Genomic DNA, 26,889 nt, shown 5'->3' with positions numbered 1-26,889 from the left:
GCAACAATTTAGTTGCATCCCGAATTACTTTCAATTTATACGCAACAATTTAGTTGCACCACGGTTTATTTTCAATATGTAAACTATTCATTTAGTTGCGCAATACCATAAGAATAATCAGCTGTAATTTGAAGAACATTTTCGGATTAAAAGCATAAAATTGCATTTGTCATTAATCAATAAATTTTTCAGTATCTGGTTACGGCTTATGATTTGTGCAATTAAACCAATAATAAGATTTAATCCGCCTGAGTGGCCGAGTAGGCAAGAATCTCGACTAGCCACTTCACTACGTTGAAACATGCCAGTAACTAATCCAAAAGGTCTTAAATTTTTTAATTTAAAAAAAAACTATTTGTATACAAATGATTGAGAACGAATATGCGTTTATTTTCTAAAAAATTTATTATACGACCAAAAAAATTTATTATTTAGCCACTCAATGGTCGTGGGTTCAAATCTCAATTGCGGTAGAGTTTTTAATAAAGCCGAAAGCCTTAGATGCTAGTGCTTTAAGACTTTAGACTTAGAATTTATTCTCTGCCTAAATTTATAATAATAATAATAATAATAATAAGATTTAATAAAAAATAAATAAATAAATTGACATCAAACAGCAGTGATGTTTTTGTCACACACCGTATAGAATTTGCGGTATCGAAGCGATTCGCTCTAGCTGTGTAAGTGGTGCTAAGATTTTGCTTTACGGATAAAAGCAATCATGTCAAGCGTAACAAGAAACATATGTCTGTTTGTATGCTTTACTGAAGTGATGCCAAGTTCGAAATGTTAATGTTGCTTGAATTCTACATCACGTTTCCCGAATTCCGTATAGAGTGTGACAGAAATACAACGATGTCGTGTTTACGATACGATACAGGGCTTTTACTTCATATTGCGAGAAATTATCGTACAGAAGCCCCTTAGATACTAATAGAACCCGCGCCATATTAAACTTTGCGTTATTCGTGCTAACGTAGTTTGTGTCGGTGTTGTTCATTATTAGTGGTATGTTTTTTTACACTCTGGTATACTGTTCGCACCGCAAATGCATTTCTGTACACATGCGTAAATGATGCCAATGTTTTGCTTCACGAATAAAAGCAATCATGCCAAGCGTAAACAGAGAACATGTGTTATTGTAAAAGGAAGAAGGCGGGAAAAAGGAAGTTTGTGGAAGATACGAAATAACTCATGGAAAGAAAGCGAAAACAAGATAGAGAAAAATTTGATTTTCTTAAGAAAGTTCTTTACGTAAAAAAGTAATGAACATATCTATCGGGAATTTATTTAATAAATTGTCGAGCAAGAGTGTATTAGGTTAATGCAGATGCGCAACACCAACAAGTGGTCGGCGTAGACCCACCCCCACCTTTCTTTATACCGAAAGCGATTCCGAATCGATTGAACTCTATCTCTCCGTCTAGTTTTCCTGTGCTCAACCTACAAGCCGGAGTTTTTGAAATATTTTGCTTAAATATGGTGCACTGGCGCAGTTTTGGCCAAAGGGCAAACGCTACGGTATGAAAATGATACGTGTCGGACTACTTTTTCGACGACTTTCGTCGTTATATGAATATGGGGTATTCAATGGCGTGCCCTGGCCAACTATATTTATTTACTTGTTTTCCTAATTAGAAAAGTTCGATTTTTTATATTTGAACATATTTTTATTTAAAATGGGTTGTAGTGGTGTGGAAATTAAAGAGATCATATTTTCAGCAAAAGCGAAGCCAAGTTAGAAACGCCAATTCCTTACGAATTCTAAACCGTTTTCATCGAATTCTTTCGATTTTACCCTATTTTCAAAAATAAAATGATAATTCTTTCCATATATTCATACAAGTGCTTGAAATATAATATATAATCTTTTTTATATAAATGTATAAAAAATATGCATTCACATAGCAGTCAGCGACTTCGATAGTGACTTTATTACACATTGCTCCCATTGACCAAAGATCGCTTTGTCCGAGATATTTGCCAAGTCGCGTTCGTCAGGAGTGCAAGTAAAATTTGTTGAAAATTTGTTTATAACATAAGAGAGAGTGTTCCGAAATTTGATAAGAAAACGTCAAATACTGCGTACCATACTGTCGCTTTCAACTTAATATGAACTGAACTCTCAATCTAGTTGGGTATGCAAAATATTACTTAAACCTGGTTTTCTTGTTTTCTTACATATTTATTCGTTTTTCACTTGACTTCAAAGCTGCTTAAAACTATTTGCAAATGAAAGCAAAAACTTAAGCTACGAAATTCAATATGCAAAGACAAAAAAATACGATTTCAATAGGAACAAGAAATATTTTCTCCTCAGGCATTATTTGCTGAACACTTCACAAGGCTACTAACTTTTTTAACCCTTGCTTCATACAGTTTTTACTTTCATTATCAATAAGAATTTTAATTTTATTTAAATTATTACTTTACCTGTTGATGTTATGTTTATGCGATCATATTTCAATAAATTAAAACTTACGCTTTAATACTCATCCAGGTAATCGTATTATATATAAAGTGACGTCCGCAAGTGTGTAGTCAAACGTGTTTTTTTCTCTTTTCTAACTTGAATTCATTCATTCACAGAGTCATTCATTTAGTTTCGATTTTTATTGCATTCACATTTGTTGCTTCTCTGTTATCAGCTTTAAGCCATCATCGGTTCATATGTAAACTATAATAAGTTTATATGGAGAAAAGAAAAGAAAATAAAAATACAAGTAGTCAATTGGGGCTTCTTCATGGCTGCCTTGATTACATTATCATTACAAAGATTTGAGCATTTATTTATGTGAATGTTGGCCTTTTGGAAACCTTTCAAACGCTTTCTTTTTTTCTTCTTTCTTTAACGCTTGATTTACTAACTTTGCCTGACGTTTTGAATTTCAATATTTGTTTATACATATATAATATATACATTTATATATATATATATATATATATATACATTTTTTTTAGCAACCTTGTTAGTCGTTTATCATAAGATTTTTTACATATAATTATACGTTATTTCAAGTGTGTCGTGCTATTAGTCACATTGAGAAATATGTGCAAAGATCCTTGAGACGTATATGCAGTAAGATCCCTAGTCAATGCATATACATAATTCATTTCATTCATCCGCCACTTGTTCGAACAATTAAAGTGAAAACATATAGAAAGCAGCAATATTCAATAATTTGCATAAAATATGATCAAAAATGTATATACGGATCCCTACAAATTCAAGCCCACAAAAGTTCAAACGCTGAACACATATTCATAACTTATAGACCTTGTTGGACATTAAAGTCAATTGTTATGCAAATATTTAAAAGTAGTAAACCATCCTGGCAACTGGTATTGACACAACCATATTTAAAAAAAAAAAAAAAGGAAACCATGCAGCCTACATACTATGATTAAAGTCTTAATAAAATCAACTTTCTCAATTTCCTTTCTTAATCAAGAGTGCATGCGTAAAAATCAATATACTTCTTATATTTTCATCCCGCAGATGTCTCCCCTACAACACGGTTAATACGTACCGTACTACACCGGAACTGGCTCGTACGAAAGTTTTTCATTTATTTATATCTAAACTAAGATATAATATAAAATAAGACAATTTTAACGTTGATTCGAATTCAAATCAAGGCAACGTGTTATAGCGAAACCAAGTCTTAAAGTGGTAAGGTTTATAATCAATTGAATTTCCTTCCAAACATACATATAAAGAAAACAGTAAGGTAACCTAAAAAGGTGGCTAAAAAATAAAAATATGAAAGTCAACATTAAGATGAAATGCAAGATTCAAAAATATATTTAAAAAATAATAATGACATAAATTAATTTTCATTAAAAAATTACACCTATTAACAAACCACAAGTCAGATTTTGCCGCCATAGAAGGGTTTGCTGTCATGCCTGTGCGTGATCCAAATTCCCTACAAAGGAAAAATTTCCATTATAAAATTTTAAAAATTCGGCATATAAAGCGCTATTTTTCATTACAACCTTTATATAGATTGAAATAGACCTATACGATCCAAATTCGATAAGATTAATTTTTACGTCAAATTATTGTTGTGAACGAATTTTCGTCAAGAAGTTTAGGAAATTAGGCCTTCTTACCATATAAACGGACAGTTTTTTCGCCAGGGATTTAAAATATTGCCTCATCCGGTCCAATGATCTCATACCAATTTCGAATGCTACTAGGAATATTACTAGGCAAAATAAGAGCGGAATACATATTCGACATTTTGAAATCGTGTTATATTGAAACCGTGTTGTGGCACGACAAGTAACGTGTTATATGAGAGACGCCTGTATTTATGCCATCATTTCACAATTTTTTGCCGTAGTTTCATGAATTCTTGCGTTTTTTTTGTTTATCATTCGAGTTTTCTAGACTTTATTCTGTTTTTATTTTTCTTAAGTTTTTTGTTTTGCTTTGTTATGGGCATACAATCTTTACCGTGTGTTCCTTTCATATATTTTTTGTTCCAAACAGTTTATATTCTAACCGCAAAACCGTTATTGTACAATTATACTGCAGAGCTACTGCAAACTATTAGTTTTATTGCATGCCACATAAGTGACGTTCACGCTATGATGTAACAACACAGAGCAAAAAAGCCGATTCGATTTTGAAATTTATTAACAGATTTGACAGATTTATCTTTAGAGGCTATATATGTTGATTTTAAATGATGTAATGCTGCAAATATACATACATTTCCACTCTCTTTTTCTGGGACACGACCACTTTTGTTATATTGATATAAACGTGATGTTGTACATTTGTTTCTACGACAACCCGTCAATTTAATGGGTAGTTTTTCTGAACCATCCATTTAAAAAATGGACGCAATATGTTCACAGATCTATCCATAATGCAGATGAAACTAAAACAACACCGACACTTGTTTCGTATTTTTATCTATAACTTTCGAGCATATATCTGAAAAACTGTTACCCAAGTATTCGCCAAAATCATCTGCATTTTCGGCGCAAAAATTATCCTGATCAGTGCACGAAGATGTTCACAATTGCTAACAACATTTTAATTTCAACTTATTGTCAATTGATTCCCCATTTATTCTAACGCACATTGGATCTGTTGTTGTCGCTAGTTGTGGACATGTTAGTATGCGCACGCTAATGATTTCCATCAAATTTAGACTATATATTTGCAAGATCTTGCAAGATATTGATGACACTAATAAGAAATTTTCCTTTTTACATTTAAATTTATGTATATTTATTAGGTAGTCCGGGGCAGGCTTATGTTTATTTTGTAAAATACTTTCAGTGGTCCAGCTGTTTTCTAGTAGTGAGACGTACGCTAGAGGTAGAGGGTCAAAGTGAGCATATACCATATATTTTATGTGTTCGTTTTGTGTGGAATCAATGCTATCGCAGAGCTCACTTGCCAAAATTGGTCCGCAAATATACCAAATACCATTAATGACGACTAAAGATTATGATTGCAGGAAAGCTTAGTTCACCTAAAACCACATGATTTATTCCTTATATAAAAAAATATTCTTGTATTTCATTATGAAAAACAAGAAACACTCCGGACCACCTAATACATATATTTGTAGCAAATAAGTCAAGAACTTGCAAATCGTATTAATACGTAGGGGAAACTTCAAATATGAAAAGTGTATTTATTCCTGATGACTTAGAATCACCACTAGAATCGCAAAGATTAATCTAAATCTTTTTTTAATTACTTTTTCCCAGGTAAACTTAATGAACAGCAACATTCGTCCTTAAGCGTTTGCCCAGAATTACCAACAAACGAAGTATTTGTGTATGTTTTTCTTAATCAGGGCCTCAGCGAACAGCTTTAATTTCAATTTCCAATTTTCGCTTATTAAAACAATCGTACCCCAATTTCGAAAATCAACCCAAAACCAAATTTATACAAGAAATGCAGCAGTTGGAGGATGGCCTAAGGGAAAATGCAAAATTTTAGAAATTTGTATTTTAAAATTTCTAGGATATACCTATCAGCTATACGAAATATACCAGATGCGAAAGGCATTGGCAATTAAGCCAATGGATCTTCGTCGTTATGCCTTATGCGTAACGTAAAAGATGTCAAAATATTTGGTCCATATTGAATGAAATTTCTCTCGCTAGTTAACAGAATGAATATTTCTTGTATTTTTCTTTATGACCAGCCACTTAGGAGATGTCCCCTTTACGGGGAGGCCCAACAAATTTGTAGATGGAGAATGATGGAATAAGGGAATAGTGTTTGTAACATTAAATGGCTCCAAGCGAAGCGGCTCGTTAAGTACACCGATCAGGTACACGGTCGACATCGATGCATCAACTATTTCGAAATAGCTCATGGGCTGGGATAAAATGTTTTCATTTCCACTTGGAATCTAAATATATAATATATTATAATTTGCAATATATCTAAAATAAAATAATTAAACTCACGTCATCCTGAAACCCCACACCATTAATGATATATTTGCAAAATTGGTGGGTATGCGTGAAGGTAGTCGCGTCGCCCATATATAGATAGCGCTGATGCACTTGAAGAACTTTTATTTATGTTAAAATATTCCAATATGTAGAAAACAGAGAAAATCAAAGATTTTTGGCAGGTGCCAGTTTTCTATTTAGGCAGAAACAAACTTATGAACCACGAAAACGCATATATAGTTTATGGCATCCATGGTTCTTTGATTTCGTAACCGAACACTCATGTGAAAATCGCTTTTAAAAAGTCTCTGTTGGTAGTTTCCTCGTCATGGCTATTAGCTTGAAATGTGCTCAAAGTTAGAGATGGCCAAACAGAAGACGTGATTGAAAAGAATATTTATTTGCCATTCTTCTGGCGAATGCAAAGATGTTAAATGCAAATCACTTAAAGTGCTTCGATTTCAGTTCCGGTTGAATTGAATAAGATTTATTTCACTTGTAATCAAAGATGATGACATCATTCAAAATCATTAGCCACTACTCGCGCATGATAGAGAAGTGCAATTTAAAACTATAGTGTAAATGCATCACAAAAAAATGAAAATATTAATTTGTGGGGTAATGATATTACTACGATATTCTTTTAAGAGAAATACACTTGCACGCTTTCACTTCAAGATTCTTTATTTACAGTCAATTCCTCTAGGATTACTTACATTTTACTTTGGCAAATCTCTCGGCTTCTCAACTCTAAAATATTCTTTTTCGAGTCAAATGTTTTTGTCCGACAGACTCTGCCTTCCGCAATCAGTCTATTTATATGCGTTTTTACAAGCATATTATTATTACCTAAGTTCATGGCTTCATTTTTAACCCGTTAACCTGCTTTTCCGCTAATCGCTTTCCTCAAGCGGCAGCCGTATGACGCGCCGCGAATGTGCACTTGAGTTTTCCCTCTCTAGAGCCACTGTTTCGACTGTAAGCGAACATAAGTCCAAGTAACTGTATAAAATAGTCACTAAAGACAATTGTGCATCGCGGCGAGATTCGAACCCGTGGCTTGGCAGTCGCGAGTACAACCCCCTTCACTAAGCGCTTCACAAAATTTGAGAAAAATTTTTTTTTAGTCAGACGTACAACGATTAGAAATAAATACAAATACGAAATGTGTGCATATCTTTATGAGTTAAATGAAATGTTTATAAAACGACTTTATTATAACTATATCGATAACGAATAAACAAAATTCCTTTAATATAAACAAATCTATACAGAATTTGTTCTAGCGAAGTCTAGGCTCTCGCTATTCAGTATTTAATGATTGTACAATAATTTGTGTTATTTTCGAAGTAATCGGAGCACCACAGTTGTTGATCTAAGCTAACAAGTTTTGTTGCCTTTAGTCTCACTTACACACTTGTATAAAGAAAAAGCACATATAAACATAAACAAATGTACATTTGTAAAATTCTTGCTGGAAAAACGATTCCCACCGCAAAACAAAAATGGCTAGTAGAGAGAACACTGTTTTTATCGGCATCTTTAGACCAGTTTAAAGCGTTTCGACTCCGAAAATTAATTAATTAAACATAATTGAAAGTTAAGTGCATAATTTTCATACAGTTAAGAGTACTTTCGGTTTCTAAAAGAATTTCTTCTAATACTTGAAATGAATTATTGCCCCTCGGGCTAATTAGTCTTTGTAAAAATTTCTCTTAAGGTTTATTTTGTTAGTTGCTTAGTTAGCCAGCCACATCATGTTGCAATTTCCCGCTATACAAACCTTTACAACATAATAATAAATTGAATAAAATACGAATAAATTGTGAAGAAATTTAATTGTAATATTTTACCAGCTGCGATGAATGAATTTTTTTTCAAAAATTTGGGTCAAATTTATAATTAATCGCTTGACTGGCTGTTGAAGAATTTTATCCCATTTGTTGTTATTTTATATGCATGCATCACTTGTACGTAAACGTAGAATGCAGCAGAGAACAGAGCCAGCGAGAAAAGAAGACAAACTTACTCATACCGCTAACAAAGAATTTTATGCAATGCGTTAATAAGCTTACATGCGCAATGTGAACAAAAAGCGTTATAAAGTAGACAGCACATGCGTCATGATTACTCAAGCGATTGCCCCATATATTTGTACAATATTTTGAAGAAGAAAAAAAACGAAGGAAAAAGGGAGAGGAATAAGAGAAAGGAAAGCAAAGAAAGAAAACAAAACGCGTTTAAAGAAAAAGACGAAAAAAAAACAAAAAACACAGAAGTATTTAATTACTTACATATTTTGGTGAGATCTCTCTGTCCGATATTTTTTGTTCTCACCATCATCAGCGTTTAAAGCCATTTTATCGCATTCTGTTATTACATTACAAGTGTATACGATTGCTTTTTTGATTAGTTTCGAGAGATTTCGAGGTTGATTTAGTCGTATTAGGCTTTTTAGACGACAGCTAAACGTGGCCAGTCTAATATGTCAAGGATAGATTAAACTATGGCTTTTCCAATAAATGGATTTAGATTCGTCCGATTTTGACAAATATCTTGAAATACGTTAAAATTTGGAAATGACGTGATATTTTTCACTATCGATTTGGGTGAGGAGGTTTTGAAGGCTTGCGAAAAAACATATATACGCAGCATGCATTGAGACTTTTTCGGACAATTGTTTTATTATTGAAAATTTCTGTACGCGTAGCTTGCTTCCGAAAAATACTAGGCAAGTTATGCTATTCTTAGAAATGGTTAGTTTCTGCATGAAACGGATTAATTCGGGCTATTGTCAGGACATACCCTCAATGTCTTGTCTTAAATTTTTTTTTTTTTTTTTTTCTTGCATAGAAGCTTTATTAAAGTAACCTGTAGTTCATTTTTTTAGAAAAATAGCTTATGCTCCTCATTCTGCTTTAGTTCTAAAAATCATTTCTTTGGTCTAAATAAATTATAATAGTAATAGCAGCAAGTGTTTACGCCCTTTATTCGCTAAAAAGTATTGCGAATGCTTATGTTTTTTATCTGTTACAGTTCGCTTTGTCAAAGCATAGCATAGCCAGCGTAGCAATCATAAATTATCTATCGTAAAATGATGTTGGCCGCAAACGCGAATTTTTAAAAAAAATTTGAATAACTCGCCAACGCAGTGATAATGTGTACTTTTTCAGATCAAATAGTAGACGTGGACATGTTCAAACAATAGAAAAACAGCTTTAAAAAGCAAAGAAGCAAGTCAATATTGAATGCCCGTCTCGCTCAACTCAACTGTACCTCTTTTATTCGCTTAATGTACCAATTCTTTTAGGTCATTTAACTTCGCTTATTAAAAATTCTTGGTAAACAAATAAAGGGGAAAAAACTGGAAATTTTTAAATAAAATAGTTGAAGACTGAGTGAGTTTCATTCGCGAAATAAAGTGTATGCCAAAAAGGGTTGACATTTAAATTTCTTTATAAAGCGATGTGTTAATCGAGACTAATGACGTTCGAATTACATGTAGAATAAATGATTTGCTATTTAACTGCCCCAATAAACAGAACGCGTAAGCATTATTTTCAAGCTTGATTAGAAATTCTTCTCTAAAATTTCTCGTTCCTTGAACTTTGTTATTATTATTATTATTATTATTATTATATGGCACTTATGATAATCTCAAAATAAAAGTCACAAGATTGTAATGTTATTCGCTTAACTTCGAGAAAAAGCAATCAACCTATTTGTACCTAACCGTAGCTACCTCATTTCTTATACGTATGATTAGATTTAGATAAAAAAACCAAAAAAACTTAATTGAGAATCATATTCATCAAATTCTCTTTGGAATACCCGGGACTATAAAAAAAAAACTTGAATTTGTAGTTAAATGGAAAACGTACTAATGTTTTTATTGCCAAAAATGTTGATCTCCGTTTTTCATACTAAATCACAAAGAATTTAAAAAGAACGAAACACGTTGATTACTATTGAATATTTAATATTTATACGAAGTCAAAGTGGCATTCACTCGATGAGATAAACTGTTATTATTCGTATAACGACTTTTCAATGTAATATATTATATGGGAAGTGATTGAAGAAATGATCGAATCCGAACAATTGTCAATAGCGTTCGTCTTCAAGCGGAAACATGTCATCGCATCGAATTTCATCAAAATATCGCAAAGACAATTGCACTACAAGTGATGTGGGGTATAAAAGCTAATATTTGTCTTCCTTTCGTTTAGTTCACTGAGGAGATTTGTCGAAAAACAAAAAAAAACGATTCCTGATTTTCTTAATTAATTCTCATTTAATTAAATCAATATTTCGAAAATCATCATGTCACTAAGATTGACCCATAAGAGACTTTTCATTGTACTGACGGAATGTATGCAAAAGCCAAGAACGTAACGATAAATCGAGTGACAGATGACATATGGTATGCAATCCTTACATTAATTACTTATAAGGGCTAAAAGGCAAGCACTTGCGTGTGACTAAAGCGACGTCAGTTCACTCTTTAAAAAAGTTAAGCTGACTGCTCAACATGAGGCAGTTTTGTCTCATTCTTTTATTTTGGCAGTGAGTCGCAACTAATATAATTAATATTTTTATATATATAATTGATTTCGCTTAAATCGTTCATGCACTCGAATGTCTTATGCAGTGTCTGATGCATGTCTTTAATTGTTGCAAACAGCAAGAAAAGTTTACCATATCATCAATCACTTTTCAGCGTTGACTAAACAATTTTGAAATGTGACTGACTTTCCACAAACAAACAAAGAAAAAAGTTATATTCAAATTGAATGGCAACTCAGTTACGTAAAGGGTCTCTTGTTTTCGATGGAAGAATTGACCGATTATGCTGCCAATAATGATTGGTAATAACTTTCTAACTGATATCTGCTGTATTTGACAGGCGTTTGATGAAAATATAGTTTTTATATATATATATTTTCTCTGGGATATGCAGATGTTGCTCTGGTATGTTTGCACCACAACTCTGACTTTTGATGCGAACTCTGCACTCAATTGTCATTCAGGCCATTTACGGTCGCCATTTTGATATCCGCTTCTAAGGAATGGGCGCAAACCATATAAAAAACTGCATTCTACTATCGTAGCAAATGTTCACCTGAGACCCAGTAGAAAAATTCGCGACGTTATCCGAAAAAATTCAATGAAAGAAAGGACTAAATCCCTAAATGATATAAATAGAAATGGCCGAATTTTGGTGCCTGACAAAAACATTCACTATTTGTAGGCAAATCATTGCATGAACCTACGTTTCTTGAGTCCATATATATCATCATTTGAGATAAGAAACGCGATTCTACAAAATCTTCATCTTTCCGTCATAGCATCGTAGGTCGTATCCACATCCGTAACCGTAAAAAATTTTAATAAGAATCTGCCTGATTAACACTCAAAGCGAGCGGCTGCAAATTAGGATTTCCTTTATTAAAAGTTGTAAAAAAGTATTTATGCAAATGGCACCGACTTACTAAAAAGTTTGTGAGAGAGTTTGTAGAAAAGCAACTTCTTCCTTTTCTTTTGAGGTTATTACATCCTGCACCAATGATAGCACAAAAGTACATTATTATTATTATTATTATAAATTTAGTCAAAGAGCAAATTCTAAGACTAAAGTCTTAAAGGACTAGCGTCTAAGGCTCTCGGCTTTTGTTAAAAACTCTACCGCACTTGAAACTTGATTCCACGACCATTGAGTTGCTAGTCGAGACTTTTGCCTACATTAAGTTTGTGCGAACGTATGCAACATCCACAGGGACTCGAGGGATTCTATAATTCCGATCTAATCTGTCTTGTTGTCTTTTCTTGTGTTCAACCTACAACCAGCATCTTTTTAAGTTTATTTAAGTAAATTTGGTACACGGACATGTTGTCGTTCAAGAACCAGCGCTAATGGTCGGGTCAGATCGTGCCACTTTTTCGATCACTTCCCGTGAAACACCCTTTTTGGGAAGTCCTTGTGTGATGAAATGTGTTAAGCGAAGTGGTATACGCTATTTAATTGTAGATTATGTACAACTATAGTGTTTTTACTTGTTTTCTCACATAAAATTTATATTGAAATATACGGATGTGAAGTTTAGTTCGAATTTAACTAGCAAAGACACCAACCATCTGCCTTAACAGAGCTCTGCAAACGTCCTGATAGAACGCTGTTCAGCAGTTAGGATTAAGATATAGTTGGATTTGAACTTTGACTGAATTTTGACTTAAATTTGGAAAATAAAGTTTAGATATCTTTAGCTCATTCAAGATGTATTTTTATATAGATTCACGTGATGTAGGTAAATATACGCCACCTTTTCTAGTTTGGTCACGCTAGAGTCCCAAATTAAAGTGATATGAATATCGTGGGAATTTCTTGGTTCGAGTGCACCAGCATCTCGACTATTTCGTAAACATAGGGTGGTAAACGTAGTTCTGGAAAGCCGAACAATAAATTTGCTTAGCTTCTTTAAAGGATATTTTTATGTAGATTCATTAGGTGTCCATTAAAACATTTTGCGTTTCCTAATTTGGACAGAGGGGGTGTCCAAGTTCAATGATATCTTAATCCTAACTAATTAACGCTAACGAATATAAACGGTTAAGCTCTAACCATCATGTCTACTTTAAAAAAAAAGAAACGTTATATAATTTATAATGACAATGGGAATAGTTTATGTATAAGTATTGCGTAAAAGGAACATTGTCTGTTTGTGCTTTAAAAGAGAGAATTTCTCGGTTTACATTGTACTTTGACCAATTTGGCCAATTTTTAATATCAACTTGCGGTCAAGAACTTCCAATGCTTTTACCAAAAGTAAAGCCGATATCTTAATTTTAGCGGCCAGAAGAATATTCAGTACAGAGATTACGCAGACAAACAGATACACCAGCTTAGAATGCTGCAGATATTGATATTGATCAAGAATGTATATATTTCTTAGGGTCATTGAATCTTCCTTCCTTTCGCGTCTTGAAAAAGTGTTGGCAAAATAAAAAAGGATGAAAACCCATGGGTTAAACAAGTTTAAAGTATTCAAGCAATGAACTAATTTTCCTAATCATCTTAGTACTTTCTATCATCTATTTGATGTAAAGCCCGCCTTATCTACCTTTTACCTAATGTGCTCCAAGCAAGCCAAAATTTTGGTGCCTGGTGCGTGAAATGGTCTGTAAAACGCATATCTATATACAACGAAATAACGAATTTTCTCCGTCCTTTGGTATCCGCTAAAACTCTTGCTTGTCGAACATATACTTGTGATTTTTTTTACCATCCGCTCGGCGAATATCCCCTATAACTGGGGGTACGTATGAGTGATCAGTAAAAATTACAGGTAGGAAAGGTGGAAATGGGTAAGTAATGGTCATGTAAGTTCGCCTTGAAAATGGAAACAGCTGGAACGGCGAGAAAGATTCACTGGTAATATCTTGTTCCAAAGTGCAATTGGTTTTGTTTTTATTTCACCAGTCACACGAAGAATGTGTCCTATACGTGTGAGTACGTGTTAAGGTTCAGGAGAAATTGTAAGTAGAAAAAAATGAAAATAGAGGAGTAGAATATTGAAAGTGGTCGGGGACAGTGGGAAAAATCCATTGTTGAAGGCACGCAGTGCGATTGAAATTTTCTTTGGTTTTTTTAGCCGACAAGTCAGAAGAAGTTTCCTACAGACGTGCGATCGTATGGGTGGTCAAAAATGATTACAGGGCAAGTGAATCAAATACTAGGAAATCCTTTATCTACAATAAGAGCTTTTGTCAGTCAACTACTTTTAGCGCATGATATACTTACAACCATACATTTGTTAGTTGCTTAACTATTGCGTAGTTAAATACAAGATGACGAAATTTTTGCTCATTACGCGTTTTCTATGAAATCTATATCTTATTCGCAGACAGAGGAAGTGTAATTTCAACTTTTCACTCGCAATCATTCGATTGTCGATTCTCATGGCATCTGTACATTGATGACATTCATGACATAGTTGATTAATTTAATATTTCTTCAAGTTTTTTCTCTAATTAAACTCATAAGCGATTAATTAACGTTAACTTATTTAATCATGCTGATGACCTTCTTCTGAGCTTTTTAAGAACACAACAACAGCAACAAAATGAGTTTATGACTTTTTTAATGACGGTCAGAAAGTAAATAAATATATCATACTTTGTCAGTTTGAAAGCCGAGGGATGTAAACTATAATTTAGAAATATTTTCTCCGGAATTCTTGCCAGTTGCGCTAAAATTTTTCTGGTTTTCAATTTTCAAAGTCTCTCTCTCTCTCTCTTTCTCAGTCTCAATATTCAATCTTCATCGCTTCTTATTTCGTTGGCTGAGCCCTCTGGTGTGTCAATCGGCGATTATTGATTCTTATTTCGACTCAATTCAGCAAACCTTACCCTGCAGAATTCTGCATTCTATTCTGTTTCTAATAAGCAAAAGTTGTAATTCTTAAAAGAAAATTTTCGAATTTCGAAGTGGTCCTCTGAGCAACATCTGCAACATAAAAAGACTCTTAAATGCCTACTCTTCTAAACTTAATAGCACTTCACCAATGTAAACAATTAAAATTTTTAATTTAATTAAAATTGTTTTAGGGCACAGACACTGAGTGCAGCGACACCACGATAGGCCAAAATGACAAATGGTTCACCACTTGAGAAATTGGCCATATTTATACAGCAATTTATGAAGCAATTAAACAATTTTAACGAGCTAAATTGCACAAATAATAAAAAAAAAGAAAAAAAAAAAAAAAAGAAAAAATAGCAAAAGCAAAACAAAAACTCAACAACATAAATGAAATAAAATCTTAGAAAACAAAAATTTATAGCAGACACAGTCATAAATTTAATGGAAAAATAGTTGAAAATGAATAAAAAAAAAAGAGGAAAAGAAAACGCGTGAAAGAAATTTGTATCCACAGCTTGGGGCGATTCTTAGACACCCTTTCGTTTAGGGGAAAGCTTCACATTGGATAGACATTTCGTACTATCTTATTACGAAATCATTCGTATTGCACCTGAAATGGAAAATATTTTATTAAATAACAAATTTTTACACAATCCGATGAATGGCAAACATTTGATTGTTTTATGGCTGGCGCGGCTTAACAAATCTTGGGATAAGATACGCTAAGATCTACATATAAGCCAAGCTTCACAATCTGGTACTGAAAGAATCACAATGTAAAACGTAGGGGAGATGTGGTAAAAAAAAAAAAATAAAAAATAAAATCAATTTCAAAACTTATCTAATTACCCTGACTAGAATGTAGTCATGAGCACATAACATACATACGTATGCGTACATCTGCTTAAATAAATATTATACGAAAGACTATGAGAAAGAAATGCATTTAAGCTTATCGAAGGTGCTGAAGGGACATTGCACACAGACGCACACGGCAACGCACAAGGCAATGAACGCTATACCAAACATAGGATAGAATATCAAATTATGGAAAAAGAAGCAAAAGCAGAAAAAAAAAACGTAATGGAAAAATTTCAAAGAAATATAAAATAGTAGCTGTTGTCGTTTTTAATATCTCTCTTTTTTCATCCAATAGAGGACGCATGATTTCTAAATTTATACACGATTTACAGACAAAAGTACACTCGGACCTTACTTTACAGTTTCGCATGAATGAAAACTATCGATGTGCAACTATTGGCATTCACATCGACAGTAGTGTTTTTGTATATATAACAATTTTTCATGACATCGATATATTATAATAGAATAATGGAAATAATAATTGTATATTTCATCAATGGGTACACTCGCAGAGGCAAGCAAATGAATTTCAAATACAGGCTTTCTTAAACATCTCGAAACACAGTACATTAGTTTATGACATAAGCAATATTTGAAATCGTTAAATACCGGAACTAATATCTTTATACACTTTAATAGCAACTGGGCCCGATTTATGTGTATCGAGTCGGTCGTAATTTGATTACGGTACTCAACAGCTATTTTGTGTTCGAAAAGTTTTTCATTCGCTAGTAAGGACAAGTAAAATCATGGGGGGTGCCACTCACTATTAATTACCCTACAACACAATACTATTGTCCATATACCAACTCTTCAAAAGAAGTCGCTATGGTCCGATCCAAGCCATTTTCAATAAAGACAGTACTTGGGCCTTGAGTTGGACACAAGACGAGCAGATAAGCTTTAAATTTATAAAGTGATTCTGAAACTGTCCGCATAATAAAATCCGCCGTCTCAAGTCCTTCTGGATGTTGTATACATCCGCACAAACTTAATATACTCTTGCACTAGTGATGTTAGGTATAAGATTCACCGACAGCTGTAAACTTCTTAGTCACTCCTTACTCATTCACAGCGAGTCGATAATAGTCTACTATCGAACTAACTTGACCTGGCCTGAGAATAGACATAATTTCAGAAATCAAATTCCGCACCACGACACCATTGTAATTCCGATAGGAGTGTGTACTTACAGCAAACTCAGTTCAGGATAAGAAACTTCTGTTTAAGATATTTCTACATGTAATATATTTTCTTGAAATTTCACCGCAAAGCTTAGCTTTCATTCAGCGCGCAGATGTGTTGGATGTCTGTGCGGGCTGAAAAACAACTGCGAACGATTACAAGCGAAACTCTGTTATATGGTTAATTAAAGGCACACCTTCTAAGAAAATTTGTCAATTCGACCGTTTGGCAAACGTCATCTGGAAATATTAGTAGGGTGTGTTTAAGAGCATATATCTGTCGTCTTATTCTAAGAAGGAAGAACAAACGTTTAGTTTTGCACTAACCCTGGCCAGACCATTAGGCAGATTCAGATGACTTTGAAATTCACTTCATTACAATGGAAAGCGAAAACTTTAAGGCTAACTCTGTTCTAGTAGAAAAGATGTTGATTGGCCCGTAGTGACTATAATAAGGGGAAAGAAGGTTCTGTTAAATCGATGCTTTATTGATACTGATTAGAAAACATTTCATTATCAAGAAAAAAAAAAAAAAAAAACTTTACAAATATTTAGTTAACTGAAATTTCAACGCATTTTTAAAATCTGTCTCTGAAAGTTAGATTTTGTATGATGAGAGTAATAGGTAAAAAATCCTTCTGTCAAAAAGAATTGATCTGTCTACGAGCTTAACGACAAGTTACACCTTTACGTTTTAATTCTTGCTCGCTATTGCGGTACTTGTAAACATAACATCATTCACTCCTGTAGCAATTAATAACATACGTATGATACATATGTGCACAGAATACATATGTGAATGTTACAAACGGCATGACACGTTTATTATCCCATCGTTCTTTCCTGACGCTGAAAGCAAAAAAAAAAAAAAAAAAATGATTGCGAGTGCCTTTCATTACGAAGCCGCCTTCCCTTAGCAAACAATAGATTTGAATCTATTTGCTTATGTATAAAAAGCAAGTCATCCGCATTTACGATTAATGATTGGTTTAAAATTGACGAATTATTTATTCTTCGACATTTTACATGTTTTCATTTGATAATCACGTGCGAGAAAGGGTATACAGAAAAATAACGGAAATGACTCATCCCACTATGCTATTATCAACTCTATCATCAGCATATCCGTGGCATTATATATGAACTGCCTGAGCTCATAAACTTTTTTAAATTGATTTCATTGCTTGAGCCAATATTGAATATCTGTCGTGTCAACATATGTCAATTGTGTATTTAATATCAACTGATTGTCTCAAATATTACGGTTTTGTGTGCTTTTCTTTCTTTTTTTCCTTTTCTCTCTCTCTCCCTCGCTTAAACACATTTAAATTGAATTATTTGTTTAAAGTGTGGAAATCATTTTTGGTTACGTGCGGGGTTCAATACACTTCGTTTGCTCAAGACTGAAATTCAAATAACTGCTGTGATGGACGTTTAATTCACCAGAAATTTCTTGAAACTCTTTAGATGCACAAAATGCACACAAAAATGAAGCAACGTTCGTTTATGATACCATATGACGTATATAGATAAGCACCCCTCATAGTGACACATGGACAGATTTAGCAAATAGAGTGCATTTGTGTTTATTCGTTTTTAATTTGGAAAGGCAGCTGAATGTAGAAGGGGTTACTTTACTTTTCCATTAAGATTTTCTTAAGATCACTAGGTGCGTGCACATGTACTTACCTCATGTCGAAATTACTAACTACCCCGTTGGATTTCCGACTACAGATTGATGTGTGCGACAAATTGTCCAGCGGACAGAAACTCAGAAAAGAAAAACAATGTCCGCTTTCGTCAATAAATTATAGTGTATAACTGAGCTATAATGAAATCCATATACGAAAACAACCAAGCGTTAGTACTAACCCTTCATTCCCGCCAGCTTGAAACAACACATGGTAATCAGAAAATTTTTACCAAAAGTAGATGGGAACGACTTGTTTCTTCGTAAAGCCCGGAAAACATTTGCAGGAAGTTCTAAATTGATATCTCTGGAGGGCTTCCAGTTATAATTTTTCATCTGCTTGGCGGTAAATGTAGACGGATTATGTTGCCACTTAAGATTATGTTCGTAAGCGTATGTACCGAGCTCTATACCAGTCATGTGCGGCAAATCGCACAAATCGCACGTTTTTAGTTACTGTGGGAGAATTGCGTTCGTTGTCAAAAATCGATCCGTGACCAACAACCAGCGAAAAATGTTAATGCTTAGTTCCAGTCGTCTATCTATGCTGTTAACGAGAGGTATACCTGATACACCTGTTTTCTTATGCTCATATACGACCAGGATAAATATAAATATACTTATCACTAAAGGCTAAGGTATACTAATTTAGTCTTTTCGCTTGTAACAGCCAGAAGGAATCATCAGAGACTCCACAATGATTAGCATTAAATTCTGCGTCAATTTAAATACATCCGTCTGTACAGCTGTGTAATGTCTGTTTGAAACCTACTCCTGGCCGTAAAAATGAAGCTACCGACTTCAAATATTGCAGAGAAATTAGAAGTTCTTGCACGCAAGTCGGTATTGAAAATGGCCCAAATCGATTGAAGGACACGCCTATAATATTACTATTAAAATGAGGACACCTCTGTTTTTCAAAAGGAATAAAAAGTTGATTTTTTGCTCATTTTTTATAAACAATAGCAGATAATCCTTCAAAAAGTTGAACATATATTCTATAGACGATGCTGTATCATCTGCATAGAAATGAAGAAAATTGACCATGCCTACTCAATATTATAACGTATCAAAATTTAATTCTTTCAATAACGCGCAAAAACAAGCTTCAAACACCCCATAAAGTGTCATCCACAAATTTGGAATGCATCTAACCATGTCATCGCCAGCATCGCTTACAAACTTGCAAAAGAATTTGAAAATGATCCAAACTTACAATACACACACGTCTACGTAAGGAAAAGTTTTCCGTATTCTTTGCGTGTTACTCATGAGCTCCAACGCATACAACACGTAAATTTCCACTTTATATTCCGAAAATAGAAAAATTGTCTTGGGATCAGGGTACGAAAGATTCGGTTAGGACAGAGTACATTTTTCTTACTTCTTGTTTTTAAATACATATTTGCCCAAATCCCGAAATGAAATAATAACTAAATAATTTGCTAACGGCCTAAGTAATCGATTGATCCGTAGACGACGACGAGATTGACTTGACAACACACGAAAATGATACAATCGTTTTTGGATTGATGATGCAAACATGAAATTTTATATTCGATATCGAAGAAAACTCATACGCTAGCGAATACTATCAGGTCACTACTATTTTAAAAGTCAAAACTTTCGCCGATTATAGTGCATTTCGCAATACGGTCCTGAGACCCTCCTTTCACTCTAGATCATCGCGAAGCTGATTCATATGTTTCAACAAAATTTTGCATTTTTAGCTTGTCGAAGATGAATCGATACTAATGCATATAAAGTTCCCAAGATTGAAGGAAAATTTATATAAAAGATTCTGGTTCCAAAATTATATGAAAGAGTTTGAATATGTGCAAATGAAAAATAAGTAGGGAAAGTTTTCTGTTCTTTATTTATTCACTAGTAAAGTAAATATTTTTCGTAAGGTATCCTTCTTTCTTAGTCTACGTATTAGGTTTATATAGATTAATAGTGCAAGAGTTCGATAATGTATTTAAAACCAAGAGATTCGCAAATAGAAACTCTTTTTTTCCGAAGAATATTTTCCAAGATAATGTATTCTTCTTCTTCTACAAGAATTCAGCGAATCAACAGCGGATGATTTATTATGCTGAGTAGAAAAGCTTAAAATAGTATGATCGTCGAAGCAACAGAGATCTCGAAACAGTTTTCGCGCAATGTGTCTTGCCGAAATACACAACAATAAAGAAATCCTTGTTCGCTTCGACAATAGAGTCTTCTCATTAATGAATATGCGATTTATTCATGGTACCAATAAGTCTTTCTTACTAAAGTAACCAAGAAGCAAGAATTTCTCGATGCGTTTTTTCTGTATATCTTTGTCTTCCCATTAGCCAAGCGAATTAATCTGTTTAATGCTTTTTTCTTTCTTCTCAAGTCTGCAAAGAATGGTTGGTGCGAGAAGATGGAGCTTTAGCCTATAAACTGCAGTCGCAAGAAAGTGAGCGTTTTTAGAGTTCATTTTTTCAATTCATTGAGTTTTTTTAATTAAACTTTGAACAATTGCAGTCAACGATTTTTATAAAGGCAATCGTTTTCGCAATGCAGTGGTCCGAGAGGATTTTCCAACAGCTTTGCAAGAACAAATTAAAGAAAAAGAAACTGCCGAGAAGCAAACGGAAGTTTACAGAAGAAAACTAAAAGAACAGTAAGCTATGCAATGGAAAAGTTGAGGAGATATCGCAAAAATGAACTAATTAAAATCTCATTGCAGAGAAGAACATGACAAGCGGGTGGCTAAAGAAATCGCTGAGAAATTGGAGAAAGATTTGCAGGAGCAAAAATTGCAACAATTAAAAGAAGGACAAGAAATGGCTCAAAAAATGCAGGTAAGTTCTACCGAGAAAAGTTAATCCTTAATGGAAGTAATGATTGATGCCGTATTACTTTTTTCTTCTTTTTTTTTTTTAGGAAATTTACGTAAATATGCCACCGGTGCCGCCACCCAAACATCAGGTACCTCCGCCACGGCCGGCTAAGAACAGCACTTTACAACCACAGCAACAAAATTATGATTCTTACCATAACACAACTAACGGCTATCGGAATCCGCATTCCTATGCACCAGCACTACAACAACAATATCCTTTACTTTTGCAACAGAAGCATTTTTCCAATACCGACGGTTATGTAGGTTTAGCTTTACAAAGCACCGCTGCACAACACTTGCAGCAACGTAGATCGCCAAAAACAAATCAAAATCACCTTTTGGTAGGTGATGATGATGATAAGCAATCGACACAGCACAACAGTAAAACCACATCATCACCACAATATCGTCATCATCATTCGTCTTCATCACCATCATCTCTAGCCTTATCTGTATCGGCCACGACCACGGCGAATGCTTCGAGACGACATGTATTCGATTCCGTTTTACCTAATATGAACACTAGTTTAAATTATTCAGCACACCATTTAGCGAATTCACCGCACACACCGTTAACACCAAAATCACCTACACATGCATTTCTCCACACACCACCGCCAATACCAACAACCCAATCACCTATACATCAAAGTCATCCCGATATAGAAGAAGTTGTAGAATATTCTGATGTAGCCGACAGTATACGACGTTATAATATTTCCAAAGAATCACCCGATTCACCCGATTCCATTTCACCACAACATTTTCAGCACAACCACCATAATCACTTAGTTGCACACTCCAATAAAATAAATCGATTCATGTCGCCATCTAATGAGAATCTATTGAAAAATGAACAAATCTTTCAGAAATTGTCGCCACAAAAATACGATCAACTAGTGGGTAACGCGGCGACCGGCAATGCGACTACTGCTGCCAATGAAAAGCATTTACAAGAACACGCCGATGATATCGAATTGTATGTTGATCCTTGTGATTACGCCAGTCTTAAAGAAATCGGTTTACCTATGCATGAAATTAAAGAGATCAGTGAAAAATTAAAGCAAGAACAGAAGGATGAGGTTCGTATCATTCATGCAATTTTTATTATACAATCGATACCATTCGATTTATTTGGAAAACTTTGCACAATATATTTGCAGTTATTGGCTCGACGCTTACAAGAAATGGAAGTGAACGATGGGTTAACACAAGAGGAAAGGGATCGAATGCTGGCCATCGAAGCTCAAGACAAAGAATTAGCTAAAATGTTACAAGAACGAGTATGTTTCAAAGATAACATATACGCCTCTAATTAATTAATCTTACCCGCAATCGTTGAATTGAATTTTGGTTAATTTTTCTTTTTTATAAATTATACTCCAATGCTTACCAAAGATGGATTATCGCACGTGGAATAGTTTACATCCACAAGTAGTTCAATTACCACGACGTCACAGTTTTTTAAGTTTATGTCCTTCTCGAAAACTTGAAATGTTTTCCTCTCATTTGCCACGTATCGACACCAGTGGAATTTGGGTTTGTTTTTGCAAGTTTTCAAATTAATTTTTCGTAAAATCTATATATAATTTTTTCATCAAATAAACCCATCTTCTCTCATTAGCTTCAAAGCATAATTCATTTCTCGCAATGCTGCTCTGCAACGCTTAGTTATGCAAAAGCGTAGCAGTAATGTTCCCCATTAAAATTTGCTAAAATGGAATTTGAGGTAGTAACCAGAATTCACTTTTTGCACTCCTAACTTCCCGATTTCTCGTCTTGTGTATGCCGACGTAGGAGATTTTGAAAAACATGCAATGCTCGCGCATATTTGACGTAGGAGGGTAACGGGTTAAAGAGAAAGTTCATTTCTTATGAAAGAACATAAAAAAAGAAAGGGCATAAATTTTGAACTGATTATTTATGGACAGTGGTAGGAACATTTCTTAAGGGAAGTTTTTCCATTTATTTACCTTTTTGCTCTAACTGCTCTTTGTGAAGACATTCTAACATTGCACGGCTAAACTACTTCTATAACAGTCAAAAAAATACTGATGATAGACACGTAGCTTTTATAAAACTCATTTTCACTTACCCTATGTTGTTAGGGTTCAAGCTGTTCGCAGTTAATTTGTTTAAATTAGCCAAATCAAATTGAGTTTCACTTTCGACGATTAGTCGCTCTTCCTATTTACATAGAGATGGTCACACACAATGGCGAACAATTATTTACATATATTTAGGCTTGTAATTACCAACGAACATCTGCTTGTAAAGAATGAAATTATATAACCAGTAAGTTTAATCCTGATTTCTGTTACTATCCAAACACGGATTATGGTTAAATATATTTTTATTACTACCTATTGCCTCCTCACGACCATGTCAACTCATCATTGCAAATCAATTCTTTGGACACCATTATAAAATGTGAAACACTTCATACAAATCTATATTCGATTTGGATCTTGGATATTCACAATCCCAAATATTTTTCCTTTAACCATGGCGCAATAGCTAGTAGTAAATTATTTTCTCCATTTATTTTTTTTTTCCACCACATTGAGGTTTTCCGGTTTTTAGCACTTGTTTAAGATTATTTTAATTCCTAATCTTCACGAATTTTATATTCATGCCACTGTCGCTGCGAAACCAATTTTCATAAAATCCTCCTCAATTGTCGCGAATAAGTTTCACTTACTTGTTTATTAACTCAAAATAATTGGCGAAATTACACATACAACATAAACTTGTAAAATTACTCAACACCATCCCACAATTATCAATATAATAGCTTTTCAAAATGAAGTGTTATATGGGAAAGGGTCGAAACGTGGTTCGACGCGACAAACTTTCAATAGCTTTCGTCCTTGGACCAAAGCGTTAATGTATCAAATATGTTCAAAATATCCCAAAAATCGTGGTTTGCAAGTTTAACAGAAAATTAAGAAAACAAGGCAGACGTACAGACAGCCTAGCTTGGGTCAATTCATAAACTGATTCTAAATCGGCTGACTTAAGAAAAGCTAAAGTTCTTCTAGTTGACTCATAAATCTCTGTAACCGTAATATACGCTTGTATCACAAGTGGTTGCAGGTTTATAAAAACGTATTATCTGAGGTTATAAATTGTTCCATTCCTTTGTTTCCCTATTTGGATAAATTCAAATAGAAAGATAAGACTGTATGCTGTTTCTATACGTCGGCAGAGTGTGTTTGATTCGTTTATAAATGCTTCCCAGCATTGATCGCCAAGCTTGTATGATTCCGATAATAAATTTTTAATGTATTCCTTGATAACGAACAAATCCGAGAAAGTATTTTAAAAATACTGAGACTTTGCAAACAATGTTATGCTCAAATGCTCCAGATTGACATAATAATGCGCGTCGAAACATATAACCAGTAGGCTTATTGACATATTAATGGTGTCCAATATTCATTCTAAGACGAGTACAGCTTTCCCATTTGTTACCGCAATTGAACCGATTATTTTACCAATTGTAATACAACTCCGATTTTTGTCCTTGACGTCCTCATTCCAGGAAAAAGCCAAAGCTAAACGTGCCAAAGAAAAAGCCAGACAACGTAAAAGCCAACAGAAAGATAATGGCCACAATGGACCTATACAGCCATTGCCGCAAGACTCGTTGGTCATGAATTCTTCCACCGTTTCATCGACTACATCATCGACATCGTCTACTAAGCAGCCCGAATCTCAGTCATCGACATTGGAAGATTCCATTGATTTGGAAGCCTACTCTAATCCTATTGATGTCATTAAACGCACGCAAAACGGATGCCTAACCAATGGTAGCTTAAATCGTGAATTGGTTTTTCAACAACAACAAGCTCGTCATGCCAGTTTGAATCGTGAAGACGATATCTACACTTTACCCGTCGATAGTTGCCGTCCACCTTTGACACCACCACAAGCCACTAGTACTATGAGGCCGGCATCTATGAGTATTGGCCACGAGGCTAGTCATTCAAGTTACTCGCAAAACTCTATGACCAGGTAAACAATCGCGATTAAAACAAAATGTTTTTTTTGTAATAAATTAATTTCTTCTTAAAGATCTGAAAACTTTTCCATCCACTCTCAAGATTCCTCGAATTCGCGTTCCAAAGCAACAACAACATTTGGTATATATGTATTGAACTGAATGTGTAAATTGATTTCAAATAAATTAATAATAAAATATCTTCCTTTACGAAAAAAAAAATTTTTTTTAGACCAAAGCTCAAGTCCAACACCACCTTATATGCCGATTCAAGGTACGCGGCGATCAAATTCAAATGAGGATCGTAAAAAGAAATCCAAGGACAACAAATGCACACACCAATAAGTCTTAGAATTTTTATGGAAGGCAGTCACTCGTATATTGAACCAACCAACAACGTACACTTCAATGAGAAACAAAAAAAAAAAAAAAAGAAGTGAGCTCAGAATGAGCGAAACGAAAAATAGTTAATCTTAATACCTAATCATAATCTTAATCTGCAAAAACAAAAAGACTTTTCATATAACAAAATATTTTGCTTTTAGATAATTCTTTATTTTAGTTCACATTTTCTTTTTTACACTTAAGATTAATTGAATTTTTATTTATTTCATTTTTATTTATATCATTGAATTTTTTTTTTTTTTTTTTTTATATTATTTTCCATGGAAAAAATGAAGTGAAGTACTTATTAATATACATACAATAATACAAGAGTTAGTAAAAATATGTGTCTAAAGCTAATCACAGAACAAAATATCCTCTTCAAAGAATGATCAACAAAAAATGTCTCTCTTTTTTACCCTTAAAATCAAAATGAAAAAAATGCTAATGAATATCAAAAATTTGTAGATGATTTTTGCTATGAATTACTATAGCTATCGAAAAAGGAAACGTTTTACTTAAAAATCTAAGATTTACTTAAGCATAATGCTATATACACAAATATTAAAATAATTACAAATAAATTTAATTCAAAAATTTATTTTCTAGAATATTTACTAAAAGTTCTGCATTTATATTGAAATCTTGCGAAAAGGAGCAAATCCTTAGTCTAATCGAAAATATTTAGAAAGCAGCCACTACTTACAAGTATCATTAGTTTGATAGAATAATATTAAAGTCAAAACAATCTTGTGACACCGCTAAGTAATATTTAATAATTTCTGTTCCGTCAACAACATGAACAACAACATAAAACTCACAATTTTTACAAAGACAAGTTATTAGAACTTGTCATCACACGATTGCGAGTAATATAAAAATAAATATTAAAGAGACATTATAAAATCAAAAAAGATTAGTTATCTCGTTGCACTGCATAGTAGCGAGACTCGAACCTTTCCCTGTTATTCCTTCTCTCGCCCTTATTCTAACAGATCTGTACATTTGAAAGCGGAATTTTTTGTATGAAAATGA

The 26,889-nt window shown here is 33.7% G+C and overlaps 1 protein-coding gene across 5 annotated transcripts in view; it reads left to right on the top strand.

Moving 5' to 3' along the window:
• The window catches only part of LOC119634268 (mediator of RNA polymerase II transcription subunit 15), a 40,695-nt gene extending 14,719 nt beyond the window's left edge, over positions 1 to 25,976 (top strand). For 3 of the 5 annotated variants that reach the window (XM_038028349.1, XM_038028346.1, XM_038028348.1), the window contains 8 exons: positions 20,976 to 21,038; positions 21,107 to 21,245; positions 21,312 to 21,426; positions 21,509 to 22,549; positions 22,631 to 22,750; positions 25,012 to 25,484; positions 25,545 to 25,612; positions 25,703 to 25,976. In XM_038028349.1, coding sequence (XP_037884277.1) covers positions 20,976 to 21,038; positions 21,107 to 21,245; positions 21,312 to 21,426; positions 21,509 to 22,549; positions 22,631 to 22,750; positions 25,012 to 25,484; positions 25,545 to 25,612; positions 25,703 to 25,815 — 2,132 coding nt within the window. In that variant the 3' untranslated portion in view covers positions 25,816 to 25,976. Of the gene's footprint in view, positions 1 to 20,975; positions 21,039 to 21,106; positions 21,246 to 21,311; positions 21,427 to 21,508; positions 22,550 to 22,630; positions 22,751 to 22,865; positions 23,007 to 25,011; positions 25,485 to 25,544; positions 25,621 to 25,702 lie in introns of all 5 variants that reach the window. The other 2 variants (XM_038028351.1, XM_038028350.1) reach the window with 2 other exon arrangements.
• The last annotated feature ends 913 nt before the right edge of the window (positions 25,977 to 26,889 follow it).

This window comes from Glossina fuscipes, unplaced genomic scaffold (assembly GCF_014805625.2).
Source record: "Glossina fuscipes isolate IAEA_lab_2018 unplaced genomic scaffold, Yale_Gfus_2 2, whole genome shotgun sequence".
NCBI lineage: Eukaryota > Metazoa > Arthropoda > Insecta > Diptera > Glossinidae > Glossina > Glossina fuscipes.
Note: the sequence above shows the minus strand (reverse complement) of the source record. Positions and strands in the feature narration are given on the sequence as shown.